Source organism: Fundulus heteroclitus, chromosome 12 (assembly GCF_011125445.2).
Source record: "Fundulus heteroclitus isolate FHET01 chromosome 12, MU-UCD_Fhet_4.1, whole genome shotgun sequence".
Taxonomy (NCBI): Eukaryota; Metazoa; Chordata; class Actinopteri; order Cyprinodontiformes; family Fundulidae; genus Fundulus; species Fundulus heteroclitus.
The window spans coordinates 39036213-39051838 of NC_046372.1; the positions used below are offsets into that span (position 1 = coordinate 39036213).

Below are 15626 nucleotides of genomic sequence, written 5' to 3' on the forward strand. Positions count from 1 at the left end.
GCATGTAGTCAGTGTGTTTTTATGTGCCAAAAACAAAAGAAACTATTCTGGAAAATTGTGTTGGAACACAAAAAAAAAAAAAACACAAACTAAAACCTATTGCATTTGTGGGTGATAATGAGCTAAAGGATAACAAGTATTTGTTTAAATAGGAGCAAATTGTAATGGAAAACAGAAGCTAAATGGCTTGCCTCTGATATGCAAGCATCTATGCTAATGCTGTACCATTTGTTTAATGAAAAAAGAATTGCTCATGCATGTGAACAAAATGCAAGATTAACCACCATATGCCTGATAAATGTTTTACTGAACCACAAAACAGATACAAAATGGATTTAATATTTAAACTGGCAATTAGCTTTCTGTGCCAGCACATTCCCGAGATATTAGTGGGAAAAAGCTGAAATTATTCATTTCAGTCTTTTAAAGTGACACTTGTTTAAGTGATGTTGTGTAAGACTAGACACATTAGCAGACAACCCAAGTAATGACTATTTAAATTCTGTTTTATCAATTATGTCCTGTTTTTTATATTTAATGAAATTTGGAATTTCAGGATTTTTATCTCATTCTTTTGTAGAGCTTGTGTCTGGATGAAATTAGCGAAACATGCTGATGCCTTGCTAAAGTATTCCTACCCTTTGAACATTTTCAGTTGGTCATGTTGCAACTAAAAGCTTTAATGTATTTCAGGATTTTAAGTCATAGCTCAACAAAAAGTAATGCACAACTGTAATGTGGAAGGCTGTGGATATATGATTTTTTATATTTTGCATTTACATTTAGCGCCATAATTGAATACTGTGCAGAACAGGTTTTTGCTGCAATTAGAGGTGCAAGTCTGTTGGGAAATGTGAATCTTTTCTTTGGAAAATAGCTCAAACACAGTCAGATTGGAGGGAGACTGTTTGTCAACATCAGTTTTTAGGTTCTGCACCAGATTGTCTTGTTGGATTTATGTTTGGACTTTGACTGGGCCAGTCAAACACATGGATATGCTTTGATTTAAGCCATTCCATTGAAGCTCTGGCTCTTTGTTTAATGTCACTTTTGTGTTGGAGGGTGAACCTCCACCCAAGTCAAGTGTCAAGACAAACAAGGCATATCGTTTCATTACACATTAAAACAACCCAGAAATGTCCAAAAAGAGAAAAAGTGATGCGGAATAATGAGAGTTTAAAGTGTAACTCACCACAATATGAACTTTTTTTTGCAGATAAACTGTATAAACTGGGCCAAAGGATGCTACTTTTATGTTACTGTGCATTTTTTTATATTTCTTTGTAAACTAAAATGAAATTTTGAAATCAAAAGTATCATCTATACACGTGCAACCGGCCCTTTTAACAACGTCATGATGCCAAAGTGGCCCAATGTAGAAATGAGTTTGACACCCCTGCTCTAATGTATTTTCTTCCAGGATTGACTGGTATTTTTCCTCCAACCATCGTTCCATCAACTCTGAAGTAAAGCGTCCCCACAGCATGATGCTGCCACCACCAGTTATCAGAGTGGAGATGGTGTGTTCAACAGGACCTGTTTTGCCGATATGCCTTATGGCTACTTTAACAACCATTTTCAACACTGCTTTTTGTCTGTCATGTCTTCTCTAGAGACAAGGTTGGTAGAGTGCACAACTAATTGAGCTAGGGACTGGCTGTAGCTTTGACAGATATCATGGGACTCTTGGCTGCTTCTCTGATCAGTGCTCTGCTTACCTGGCCAGTCAGTTAAGGAGGACATCCATATCTTAGTACTTTTGCAGTTATTACGTACACCTAATTTTGGATGATGGATTGAACAGTGTTTTTTTTTTAAATGTTCCAAGCTTGGGATATTGCTTTATAACTCAACCCATCTTTATTTCTGTCCATGACTGCCTAACCGGTCTGCTGTGTTCGTTGGTCTTCATGACGCATTTTATTTACTAATGCTCTCTGACAAACCTCTGAGGCCTTCACAGAACAGATGGCTGTACTCTCAGGCTAAGTTACACAGCTGGACTTCTATAATTATGGTTTAAAGGAATTTCCTTTAGGGTCATCAGAGCAAAGGGGGTTGAATACAAATGCACACCTCACATTTCAGATGTTTTTTTGGATAAAGCTTGGAAAAACATGCGTCCTTGTCCTTCCAGCTAACAATTTTGCACTACTTTACGTACATACAAGGATAAGGCAATATAGACGATGAATGGAATCATAATCTTAAGGGCTTTAAAAAAATAACAAACAAAAAAACAAAAAAACAAAAACAATATCCCACTAAATCTATAATTGAATGCTGACAGTAGATTTTCAGCGCCAACCCCCAAAACACCACAAGGAAATGTATACATTTACACATAGCACTGATGTCAAATGCGTGATAAAGTATGTAATGAGCCTTGGGTCACAGATATAACTATGTGACCATGTGAGTACTTTCAAAGTGCAGTGTTCAAACCAAAGGAGCTAACAGGCCCCTGACGGTTGTCACTGTGAGAGACACAGATGTGAAAACATCAGAAAGGTCATAACCACTATGTGGTCACAGTCTGATGGTACAGGATGTCAGACACGGACCTAAACAGAGGAGGAACAGTGTTCGAGAATATGTGCGACGGTAATTATGCTTTTCTGTCTGCTTTGAATAAAGAGCACACATTACCCATTATATTTTGCAATAAAATGCGTCACACGACTTGTTGGAACAAAGTTAGGAACTCAAAGACAATTTCACCAATAACAGCTTACCAGGAATTGAATACAGCCTCTGCAAAAACATAAAAACAAGCAGCAGTTTAAATCAGGAAACATCCTGACAGCAATTGACTTGTAAAAGCAGACTGTCAAAAGGGCGAATGAATCCTGAGGAATGAAGTCCAATTTTGATTCCCCCCAAAATGCTTGAAGCACATCCTAAAAATATATTAAATTGGATTTTTGATTACCCATCCAATGCTGGATTTGGGAATGATGCAACACAGAATGCCTCCTACGAGTGATCATCCAAAAGTGTGCACTATCATTCCGGTTGAAATGAAGCGTCTCACCCTGCATTGAGCAGTAATGGCAGGCCTTCACAAACTGAGACTAAAAAGGGCCAGTCAGAATAAAAGCCTTTGTTCTCATAAGTGATAGAATGTCACACATCTTCAGAGCCACCCTAGAGTCAAGCTGCTGTTTGTTTCTCAGAAAGTTTCATCTGCACTACAAAGATGGAGGAATCATCCTTAGCTGTTGTCTCTGAGCGTAATGTTCAGTTGTCACATCTTCTGTTCTTTTAGCCTGTTCTCCATCTTGTGTTGAGGCTGTAGGGTAAGTGCTTTGTTTTCCAAGGACGGGCAGCTCTGACAGGGATGGAGATGCCCACTGTTGGGAGGGGAATCAATTTATCACTGCGGCACTAATAGCTGCCCATCATCTCTAATGCGCTGAGAGCCAGCAGCCTCCCCCCAACTGGCAGGTGGTGACTTATGCCGGGAAGGCCATAAATGTCCACTTCAGTGCTTTCCAACAATTAACAGGATGTTAAACAGACATCATAAACACCTTTACAACACAAGACAGCCAACCTCTTTGTGGATCTAGGTGTGTCACTGTAACCGTAAATGACTTGCTAAGTTTAGAAAGCCCAAATATGCAACTACATTGAGAAGGTACAGCAAAATATAATGGTTTTTAAAGCGTATTTGGAAATGCCGTCTGGGAAGACTTGAAAACCAGGAATGTTTAGGAGTTACACATCGTATCAGAGGTTTTAAAATCAAGCCAAGGTATTTAAATTAAGGTAACTTCTGAAAGCTGGTTTTGAAGACCTTATAAACAATAATTGTTGAGAAAAAACAACTTATTTAAATTCTTATAATTTCTCTTTAGCAGCTGAAGGGTATTGTTGGCATTCTGAATTAAATTTTATTTAAGAATCTGTAAGTTTAGCAGAAGTCTGCTAGCTCAACTTTATTCTAAATATATCTCCATAGATTTAAAAGAAAAAAAAAACATTCTTTGGAAATCTGTGTTTAATTTAATCATATACTGACAGATATGTTCTGATACATAAAGTACAGTTTGTACAATGAAGAATCCTTTAAATAGAACCTGATCGACAGCATTAAGTGGGCTGAAAAATGGCAACACATCATACCCATTTCTAAAGAAATCCAAGAACAGATGAGAAACAAAGTCATTGACTACTGGCCATGATCGATGTGATCACTGTGATCTTAAATTGAAAATGTATCAATGCCTTGCTTACATTTAAAAACTCAGTAACTTAAAAGTGCAGTAAGGTGAACTATATTTCTGTCATGCTTTGGCTTAGGAGACCCAAATGCAGTGAAGTGATCAGGTTTTTGATAAGAGAAAACAAAACAAAAACAGAACTGATAATGTTGGTACGAAAAATAAACGAAGCGAGGGAGCAACAGGGAACATAAAGTCAATGGAAGAAACCAGCAAAGAACGAAAAAAAAAAAACAGTGAACCTTTGTGTTGTGGGGAGGTGTGGTCATGGACAACAGCTGTGTAAATCAGGGGATATGTGGGGCAGCTGAGAAGGAATGATAAGCAGGTAGATCAATAAATTATCAATCAATGGAACATTATTAATTCTAAAATGAACAAAGAGCACAAAATAAACTGAGAAACTGAATACATAGCATAAAGTAGTAAGGCAAGACCTAAAGAGCATAACAAGAAATTGATCAAAACACCGCTCCTTCTGCTTGGAATGCCCTCCAATCAGAAGTGAAATGATCAGAAACATTTTGCTGAGGGACGTAATCCTTTGAAATCCAACAAGAATCCTTTGAACAGTGCCTGAATTTTAAATCCTAACTTATTAGTGTTTTGCATTTTTAAGTTATTACTGAAATTACAACTCTTGCATTTTAATTGTCAATTTCATTCATATTTTATGTTGTCAATGTTCGTTTTGTTGTACCATTTGTTTTGTACAATATAACTTGTGTTGCTGTCAGGTCCCCTTTATAAAAGAAGTTTGAATCTCAGTGGGTCTTTTGCCTGACTAAATAAAGGTTTAATAATAAAACAAGTGAATAAAAAATTATAAAAAAAGAAAAAAGAAATCAAACCCAATAACCTCAGGATTGTGATAATTTCCCCAGCATTTACTGGTCCACATTGATATTGTGAGTTTGTTCTGCTTAATTTACTCAGCAGGAGCGACATTCAGGATGCTGCAATATTCGTAGTAGGACCCCATTAATCTGACAAAAACATAGATAGAAATAAAAAGGAAACTGCTCATTAATATAAGGAAAAAGAATAACCTGATGCATTTATACCTTGTTTAAACCACTGTGCCAATGTAGGTTTAATGGTTTTGGTCTGAACATCTTAATAGCGAAAACCCAGACACACATGGCAGAGCCATCTGAGGTGGGACCATTAAATCACAAATAACTGACCTCCAGTAAGTAGCTACTTAAAACAAAAGACATGTCACACGTTTTATTTAATTCCACCTCTCCATAGAATGAACCGTATTAACATTTAGAATCAGACCACATTTTGTTCTCCTCGTTACTTCGATTGAATCTTGTGACAGACTGCCGTTCAACATGCAGGAGGGAGAGGCCAAGCATTGCAAACAGCTGTGTGAGTAAACTGAGACCGAGAGGAGAGAAAGGAGAGAGCAGAGCAAGCTACAGCTGCAAACGGCATAATCACACAAAAATTCAGAACAATTTTTTACTATGGCTGAATTACTTGATCAGAAATGTGCCAGCTCTGTTTCAGGTGGGTATAAATAACCTCTGGTGACGTGCGGTTATTCTGACGTGCTTGGCTAACAATACCATGTTTAATCTCTGACTTTAATATGACTTTGTGATCACCTTGCTCATACACACATTTGAAAATGGGCCCTGGTAATCTATTTACCTTTATTTATGTAGCATTTTGGTTTGAGCACTGTAAAATTAAAATCACAGTTTCAAAGTCTTTCAGACAGGCTCTTTGCAGGTCTTCCCCAAGACTCTCCTTAACTGCAAAAGTTGGTGCAAAGGGTGAGAACTGCTTAGAGAAACACCGGATTAGTAAAATCAACAAAATATTGTACACCGGTTATGATAGCTGTGGGCTCAGTCACAAGAGGAGCTCACAGTGGAAACTGTCAAGTACCCAGACGCAAAACTTCCTTCGGACAATCAGCTTTCACTGTACAAGGTGCCAAAACATGGAATACATTACCTGCAGAACTGAAGGGAGAGTCAAACTGGGTCCTTTTTAAATATAAACTTAAAGACTTTTTATTGAAAGGTCAGATATGTGAACATTAATGATTTAACTGACCTGATCTTTTATCTCTGATGTTTTAGTGTGTAACTTGTTCTGTTGTGCCTTGTGTACAGTCACTGTGTTTTGTGTAAAATCCTAACTGGGGACAGGCATTGAGAATTAGCCTTAGCTAAAATGTTGTAGTGTGTGACATGATTCATGAAACATACTTGTCCCTATCAAATAAACAAATAAATAAATAAATATGATTTTGCAAGCCTTGCATACAAAAACAGGCTTAAGTTTTTTTGACTTGGCTGCACAAATCTGAGTCCGCCCCCATGATGGACTGGCGATCTGTCCAGGGTGTACCCTGCTTCTTGGATGGATGGATGAAAAGCTGAGCCTCGCAACTGAAAAAGAAAATCCTGAGGTGTATGCAGGTATAACAAGCTTTTAAAAAGTCAAAGTTTTAAAATTGCGTAAACTTTTAGTTATGCTGGTCCTGCAGTTTAAAGTCAATAGCTGGCCCATGGCCTTTCAGCTGAGTGGTACACTGGTCCTAGTTTGCTCTTTTCCTTTGCATACTGATCTTTTTTTTTATTACAGGAGAAAACTCTGTTCACTCTGACCTTTTCTCTTCCATCTCATTAAAATAAATTTAAACCACTGGAACACTATGACAGAACATAGTTGTGATTCTGTTATATATATAAAAAAAACTATATACATTGATACGGGTAGCAATTCCATGTCTGGTTGCAAGTACATTTTAGCAAAGCAATCCAAGCCGGTGTAACTGACTGATGCAAAAATGATGATAGTGGGGCAAAATAATTGCCTCCCTTCGTGATCTGTGCAGGGATCATGCTGTCTCACTAGCCAATTTTTTCTCCACGTTACCAAACTGAGAGCTTGCTGATTCTCATCTCCTGCAGATATAGATTGAAACTATTCATTAGTAGTTCAAGAAATAAATAAAAAAGTAATTTATTCTTCTAAATTTTAACCCATTTCATCAGATGTTAAAATTAAATTTCACATTAATAAAAAAAAACATAATTAAAATTAAAACCCTTTTTCAACACTCTTAGTTGCTTTATATAAACCAAACCAAGCTTGAAAGCAGTGAATAGCCGCAGCTGAGTGATGGATAAAAAGCAGCCAAGCTGCGCTTTTCAGAGTTTTTAGGAGACAGTTGTTTCGCAAAAATGGTGCAATTCTAGTCAACGTGTAGATATCTGTGACCATTTCACTCACATGTGACAGACTGAGAAAGAAAATCTGGCAACACTTGACAAGACTTTCTGAATCAATTACATTGAATTATCCTCCAATGCACTGAGTGAGATGAGCGAGCAAACAATTCCACCTTTTGCGTCGATTACTGTTGCTCCAACCTGTTATGTATTTATTTTCTGGTGGACCTATTTCAAATTTTTTTCAACTTCGCCCTCCAAACCAACTCCTGCTTTTAAATATTTCAATATGTATGCCCTCTCGGATATAAAAGGTTTGCGAGGTGCCGCTGGTGATGACAGACGGCTGCTGCACACCGTGGCCTCTTACAGCCTTTAAGTGCAGAAAATAGTTCACTTTACAGCGCTCTGGCTGGCAGCCTGGCAGAAGTAATGGAATTCTCCATTAGCTTGGGCACGCTTCTTGTCAGTGGCTGGGTAATCCCTGAGGGCTGCTGTGGCTGCGGATATGCCCCAAATCCTCTGGTGATCTGAAAACAAGCCTCTAAACTCCGCGACGTGTCCGCCGCTCTCTCTGGTTCTCCTCACGCTGTTTAATGGGAGGTGATTATCATGGGACGCAGCGGGTTTTAGGCTTGATTATGTGCTTCTGCTGTGAGGTGTCCCCCATGGTTATAAATATGGTATGGAGATGGAATTCTTGCACAGTTTCAGATTTTACCCTGGATAGTTGTACCCCATAAACACGCTGGAATGGAATGAAGCTGCAGAAATACAATGGATGTATTCAACACAAGAAATGATTGCAATATCTTTAAACTCATTGCTCAAATTTTTTAGAAACAATGCCAGGAACTTTTAACTCTCATAGCTTTTGTTTGATTTGTGGCCAGGTAAAGATGACAGAAAATAAATATCGTACCTGAAATGAGGTGGAATAAAGCAAAACCTGAATATACGATGGTGTTGCGCTTCCTGTTTGGTATATGAATTGCAAGTCAGATACTTAGGCATAACATTATGACCACTGAAAGAGGAAGGTTATAGCACTAGATATTGCTTCATTATGACAACTGTTTGTTATCTACAGGGGAAGGTTACATAAGTCAATAAATGAAAACTTTCTCATCAACATTGTGTTAGAAGCAGTTAAAATGGGCAAGTTGAGGATTTGAGAGACTTTGATAATTATGAAATTAGAATGGCTAGATGTCAGCGCAAGACCAAACCTGCAGCTTTGTTGTTGTTGGTACTCCTGATCTGCAGTGGCTGATATCTATCCAAAGTGGTCCTACACAACCTGGCTGACCGCATATAAGCCAGGAAGGGTGTGCAATGTAATACGATCCAACTGGTTCTGAGAGATCCGTCAGATCTTCGTTTCAGTTCAGTTCAAAAAATACTTTACTAAACCCAAAGGGAAATGACATAACTGTGCACTACAGTTTGTTGTACATGGAGCTGCACACCTACAGACCAGTCACACTGCAAAAAGAGAACTAAAAATAAGTAGAATTTTCTTGAAATTAATGTGTTTGCCCTCGATTTGAGCAGGTAAATAAGATTGTTTGCCAATGGTATTAGTATTTTTACCCCTAAAATAAGATAATTAGATATACAGCACTTGAAATAAGATGATGGAGATGAATTGTCCCTATTTTAAGTGCAAAAATCTTATTCCATTGGCAAATAATCTTATTTACATGCTCAAATCAAGGAAAAATACTCTCATTTCAAGAAGATTTTTCTTGTTTTTAGTTATGTTTTTGCAGTGCAGGGTACCCATGCTAAGCCCTGTCTACTGTGAGTATCAGAAATGGACAATGTAGCAATAGAAAATGGTGGCCTGGTCTGATGAGTCTCATTTTCTCTTATCTTATTTACCTTGGACAATGGGAAGAAAGCGAGCAAAACGTTATGCTGGAAACTCCCGGGCCCTGCAATACACGTGGATGTTACTTTCACACCTAACACCAACCAAAGCATTGCTGCAGACTGTCTGCACCTTTTCACAGAAGCAGTATTCCTGTGGCCTATACTAGCGGGAGATTGAGGTTGGCCAGAAATCTGAAATAATGCAGGAAAAGTTTGGGGACATAACACTGATTTGAGGTGGAGATTTGGGCCCTACATTTCCAAGATGTCCATCGAGTCTAGCAGCTGTAGGATGTGCTGGAAAAGCAAGTCCGATACAAGAAGGCTCTACCTCACAACTAACGGGACTTAATATATCTACTGCTAACATTTTAGTGCCGAATGCCAAAGCACACAGCAGTGCAGTCTATACCTGAACCAGACTGTAATGGTAGCAGAAGGTGTCACCAACACACTAGTAGGCACGTGTTCATAATGTTATGCCTGATTGGGTGGAGGTTGGTAAACCCAGTGTTGGCAAACAAATGTATTTTTTAATTAGATTCGAAAGACTGTCTCAAATCAAATCTGAAAATGAGTCATAGTTGTAGAGAACTGCCCTCTGCAGCTCCAGATAATTACCCCCACAGACAGCACTCTCATCAGTCAGCAGCCAGAGAGGCTTTCTGCCAATCCATTATGTATATCTATGAATTCCCATAGCTTGACGAGAGCCATTCCCCATGTTTGTCTAGTTTCTGTTTGATAATACCCATCTGACTATTTTTATCCCCCACTTCATAGCTTAAGTGCATTTTAATTGAGTGTAGTAAACTGGTCAAACATGTGGTTAAAGGCACTGTAAGCTGAATCTGTCTGTAATACCCATTTTGCACTGCTAACCTGAGCCAAGGGATCTTTAGGATGTGCGCATGAACAATATGAGATTAACTGGGAATCTGAGCCAGTTTATCGGTCTACGGCACAAGATTTGTTTCATTAATTTTATTGCACATTACATTCAGGCTACAGCAATGCAAAGAGCCCCTGCAAAGCAGGAAATATGCATTGGGATCTACACTACAGACAAAAACATAGACGTTTCACTTGTTGTCATGACAATACTTATGTATTCTGAAATGAAATGCATGCAGGTCAGACGCCTCTGATGTCCTTCAAATCACACATATAGTCCAAGAGGAGGGTGAAGGAATAAAATGCAGCAATGTGCCACTTTTTTTTTTTTTAAAGCTGATTTAATGATAAAAAACAAACAAAACAAACATTGAATGTGTATCAGATGTTCACACAACTGAGGGTTTGGATCTGTGTTTAGAACCAAATGCTTTCACCCTCAGTGCATGGGAGCCCTATTGTCCACACTAAATTGTTCTGATCAAGATCAATACCACATGCACTGTAAGCTGCCCGCTGCTCACATGGCTGACAGTCTGTCTGCTTCTGTCCTTAAAGTTTAAATAAATGCAGCGTTTAGACTGTTGCTCGGCAGCCAAGTGATGATGTTTGGCTTGCGAATTTCGCTGCCGAGCATGAGTGACAAGCACCGGCCTCCGCCGTAGAAACACTGGAGCGGATGTGTACAAAAGAAGGAACATTTTAAGACTAGAGCTGTCTAGTGCAAACTCAGCATCTGAAAGCTTCCCCGCGAGAGCACGAATCCTTCCTAAGCTGACTGAGCCGAGTTTGATTTTCACTCCGGCGATAGCATCGCTGCTGTGCGACGGGAGGAATTGCCTCCTGCTCCCTAAAGCTCTCCTTTATCTTTTGATTAACAATAGAGTGGAAACCAAAGAAGACCTCGAAGCCTCAAATGTACAACTTTTCATCAATGACACATTCGGTGCTTAAGATGAATGTGGATATTGAGCCAAAATATGGTGTGAAGTTGACACACATTTTTCATTTTGTGAGAATAGTGGCTATTTTCTCTGTTCTTCACATATCCAAGCTTTTCACACCTATTTTTATTCCTCTGACACCCCTCAACTGCTATTGGAATCCGCCTTGCTGCCTATTTGATTGATGGCTCTTTTTCCAGCTGCTAAGCTTCACGAGCCACAGTGAAGCAGGGAAAAATCTCTAGGCTATTACAACGGTTATGACCTCTTAAAGAAATGCATTTAATACCCCCATATACTAAAAGACCTCATGTGTCTGCGGGCCTCTTCTGTGAGAAAAACCTTGTAGATGGGGTCAACTCTGTTGACCACGTTTTTACGTTTTGTCGCATTACAACCACAAACTCCAGTGTCTGTCTTACATGCTGTACGTCCGTTTTTTGGAACCTTTTTCTATGCAACAGAGCTCAGCCGTGGACAGGTTAAATGGAAAGTGTCTGTAAACTGCAACTAGAAATCTTTGCCATAAATCCTCCATACCATTTATGTCTGGACTTTGACTGGGCCATTTAAACACTTGAAAGTAGCTAAGTGTCTTAAATTGTTTGCAGCGTCTAACAAGTTTTATTTTAGACGTTCCTCCATATTTAGCTCCATCCACCTCCTTTCAGCTCAGCCGCCCCTGCTGAAGAAAGGCATTCCCACAGCATGATGCTGCCGCCATAAGGACCACCAGAGCTCTGGCCTGTTCAGGAAGCTGTGCAGCGTAACTTGTCCATCACATAGTGTTTTGCATACAGACCAAAGTTCTTAGTGTCCACTAAGTAGCAGCACAATGACTTTCTTTTTATTAATCCTCTGTGAGGCCCAGGTTTGTGGAGGTGATGGCTAATAGTTGCCCCGTCAACAGATTCTCCCATGTGAGCTTTAAATCTCCGCAGCTACTCCAGAATTACCACTACTACCTCTTTGTGGTTTCTTTGGTTATTGCTCTTCTTTCTCAGTCAGTTTAGGTCAGTGGTCGTGTGTCGGTAGGTTTGCTGCTGTGAAATGCTCTTTCCGTTCTCAGAGGACAGATTTAACAGTGATCTATGAGCTGCTGAAAGCTTGAGGTATAGTTTTATAATCTAACCCCGCTTTAAAGTTCTCCACTTTATCCCTGAGCTGTCTGCCGTCTTTCTTGGTCTTCATGATGCTGTTTGTTGACCAATGTTGTCTAACAAGCCCCTGAGGCCTTTGAGTTATGCTGAGATTAAAATGCACACTGGTGACTTCTAAAAGCAATTGGTTGCCTCAAAGTTTATTTAAGAGTATTGAAGGAGACTGAATATAAATGCACGTCATGCACTTTACTAAAATGCATTGTCGGATCTGGTTGTTGTGTGTCAAAATGTTTGAGTGGTATGAATACTTTTGCAATGCAAAGTATGGCAAATCTAACTCACTGCAAAAACAGACCTAAAAAGAAGTAAAATGTTCCAAAAATTTGTGTTTTTGTCCTAGATTTGAGCCGTTAAATAAGATTATCTGCCTAGAATAAGATAATTAGACATACTGCACTTGAAATAAGACGGTGGAGATGAGTTGTTCCTATTTTAAGTGCAAAAATCTTCTTCCATTGGCAGATCATCTTATTTACCTGCTCAAAACAAGCACAGATACACTCATTTTAAGAACATTTCACTTATTTTTAGTTCTGTTTTTGCAGTGCTCATGGTTTTAGAGTTTCAGAAAAACGACTCAAGAAGCCTTAATGTCTGGTCTGTTGCTAAAAAAACATTGAAACTAATGCTGATGTCTTTCTGCTTCCTCTATGGCAGATATCTTGGGATCACACGGCCTCTCACCTACCCAGCACGGCAGAACGGTCAGCTGATGGCTAAAATGATCCTGGGAGTGTGGCTGGTGTCAGCGTCCATCACCCTGCCACCTTTCTGCGGCTGGGCCAAAAATGTCCACACGGCCGGTGTGTGCCTCATTAGCCAAGACTTTGGTTACACCATCTACTCTACAGCAGTAGCCTTTTACATCCCTATGCTGGTAATGCTCTTCATGTACTACAAGATTTTCAGGGCAGCTCGCAAGAGCGGCGCCAAGCACCGCTTCACGGACTTGTCGCGGCGCGAGCGCCTTGAGACAGTGGCCAACGAAGCGCTGCGCATGCAGGGCCTGAAGCCGCCTGGCGTGGCAGAGGACTGCGCTGCCTTGTCTCGCCTGCTGAACCGCGAGCGTAAAAACATCTCCATCTTTAAGCGGGAGCAGAAAGCAGCCACTACACTCGGGGTGATTGTGGGGGTTTTTGCTGTGTGCTGGCTGCCATTCTTCATCCTGACCACTGCCAGGCCATTTATCTGTGGGGTGGAGTGCAGCTGTGTGCCCATCTGGCTGGAACGCACTCTGCTCTGGTTGGGCTATGCCAACTCATTGATGAACCCCTTTATCTACGCCTTCTTCAACCGAGACCTGCGCTCCACCTACCGTGACCTTCTCCGCTGCCGCTATCGCAACATCAACCGCCGGCTCTCTGCTGTGGGGGTGCACGAGGCTCTAAAAGTGTAAACCTGCATGATTAGCAGCATACATTTGGGTGCACGCTGGTCCGGTTTTTAAAATGCATTCGTTGCCTAAAGGGCACAGCACACACAGCAGACCTGTAGATAAGACACAGACTGACAGAAAGAAAAGTCACTCTTGGTAGTTGTTAAGGTTCTCCGCGAAGCCATGGAGACAGCAGGATTACTTCAGTTTGCAGATGACTCAGTCATTCTATTTTAGGAGAAAACAACATAGTGCGTCCTTGATGGGCCACTTAAACTGAAGCTGCTTTTGTGCATATGCCACAATTACATCCTGGCTCCTGATTTATGGTGTGATATCGCAGCGACAAAAAGATATGACACGTAAACAAAAACAATTACCCTAGGGCTTTCAGCTAGAACAAAAATCAATCAGACAAATTTCTGTACATAACCTAAAGTGATGTTTTATGGATAAGAGTATTTGTTTTGTGGCACAGTGTCTTTCAGCTGTCTTCATTTCTTCGTGAGCACATCCTAGAAGTGAACACCTTTAGCAAGGATTACAGTAAATGGTATTTATGGGCCCTTATTTCCTGTAGTAGCGTTTACATTGGGCTGCTCATGCAATTCCACAAAGGTTTCAGGAAACTATAAAGGTTACTGAAATCGAGGAGAACAGAGCAGAGTGACGTTATAAAGTGCACCGTGAAGAGAACCTTTTCTGCTCTTGCAATGGCAGCGTTCATTATTTTAAATGAAACAAAGTGTTCTGTTGTGTCTCTGCATGAAACATTTGTCTCACTCTTTGCGGCGCACATAAACCAAAACATACATCAGGAAAAGAGCAATTTTTGAAGAAGCGTTAAGGCAAATCTTTGGGTGGTTTAGTCAAACATTGCACGCTTGAACGAACATGAACTCATTCATTCCTGTGTGTGTCAAGAATCTTAATACGGTGGGTTTTTCCTACGCTTGTCATCTTGCCTTGATGGGTCTCATTCCACAGTAGCTCCTGACCTTTTCACTTGAACAATTGGTCTATTCCTGAGACTCTTGTTTTTCACTGCGTGTCAACAATGTTTCCTTGCCCCTTTTGAAATCAGGATGCGCTTACTTCCCTCCGGACTGCCCTCCCATTTTAAGCTCTGCTGTGACCTGTACAAACTCTTGTCAAATGTCATCATTGAACAGTGTGTGCTTTTTCTACCTCAATTCTTTGAAAATAATGTATTTTTTTTTCCCAAACATATGTACTGCTGTATTATTATTTTTTGACTGACCGCTTTTATATCATGTAAATTATTCTGTCTAGAACTGCGTGTCAGTGCTCAGTGTGACGGCTTTGTCATTACTTTTAGAAAACTTCTTAGAAAGCGGCAGTGTATTTCATTACTTTGTAAATAAAGAAGCACTTCAAATTTCATTGTGTATTAATTAGAAACACCACATATGCAGTGCTGTGAGAAGATATTTGCCACCTTACAGACATCTTCTGTTTTTGAAGTCCCAAAGGGTTGTTTCAGAACACAATACAAATTTTAATATCAGACAAAGATATACCCAGTAAATACAAACTGCGATTTTCACTTGATATTCTCGTTTACTGAGGGGAAAAGCTAGACAAACCACAATTTCTTAGTTTTGTCTCTTCACTTCACACAATATTTTACCTAAGAATCAAGAATCATCCTAAATGACATTTTGGGGAGCCACTGCCTCAGAATTCACAGGTTTAGAAAACAGGTCATGGAGTTCATCGGTGCATTATTATTATTATTATTTTTTTTTGGCATAACACGAGACAGGCCTTCATGTTCCTTTTGGCCTTTGAACCCCTATGGATGCTATTTTTCTGAGTTACTTGCTTTCTATGGAATCGTGAACACTGACTAGTCGAAGCAAATGAGGCCTGCCGTACTTTGGATTTTGTTCTGGAAAGTTTACCACTATTGTATGTTTTCTGCATGTGTG

General features: G+C 39.8%; 1 protein-coding gene across 1 annotated transcript in view; it reads left to right on the plus strand.

Moving 5' to 3' along the window:
• The window catches only part of htr7c (5-hydroxytryptamine (serotonin) receptor 7c), a 42265-nt gene extending 27190 nt beyond the window's left edge, over positions 1–15075 (plus strand). The window contains exon 2 of the mRNA XM_036144596.1: positions 12957–15075. Coding sequence (XP_036000489.1) covers positions 12957–13695 — 739 coding nt within the window. The 3' untranslated portion in view covers positions 13696–15075. The remainder of the gene's footprint in view (positions 1–12956) is intronic.
• The last annotated feature ends 551 nt before the right edge of the window (positions 15076–15626 follow it).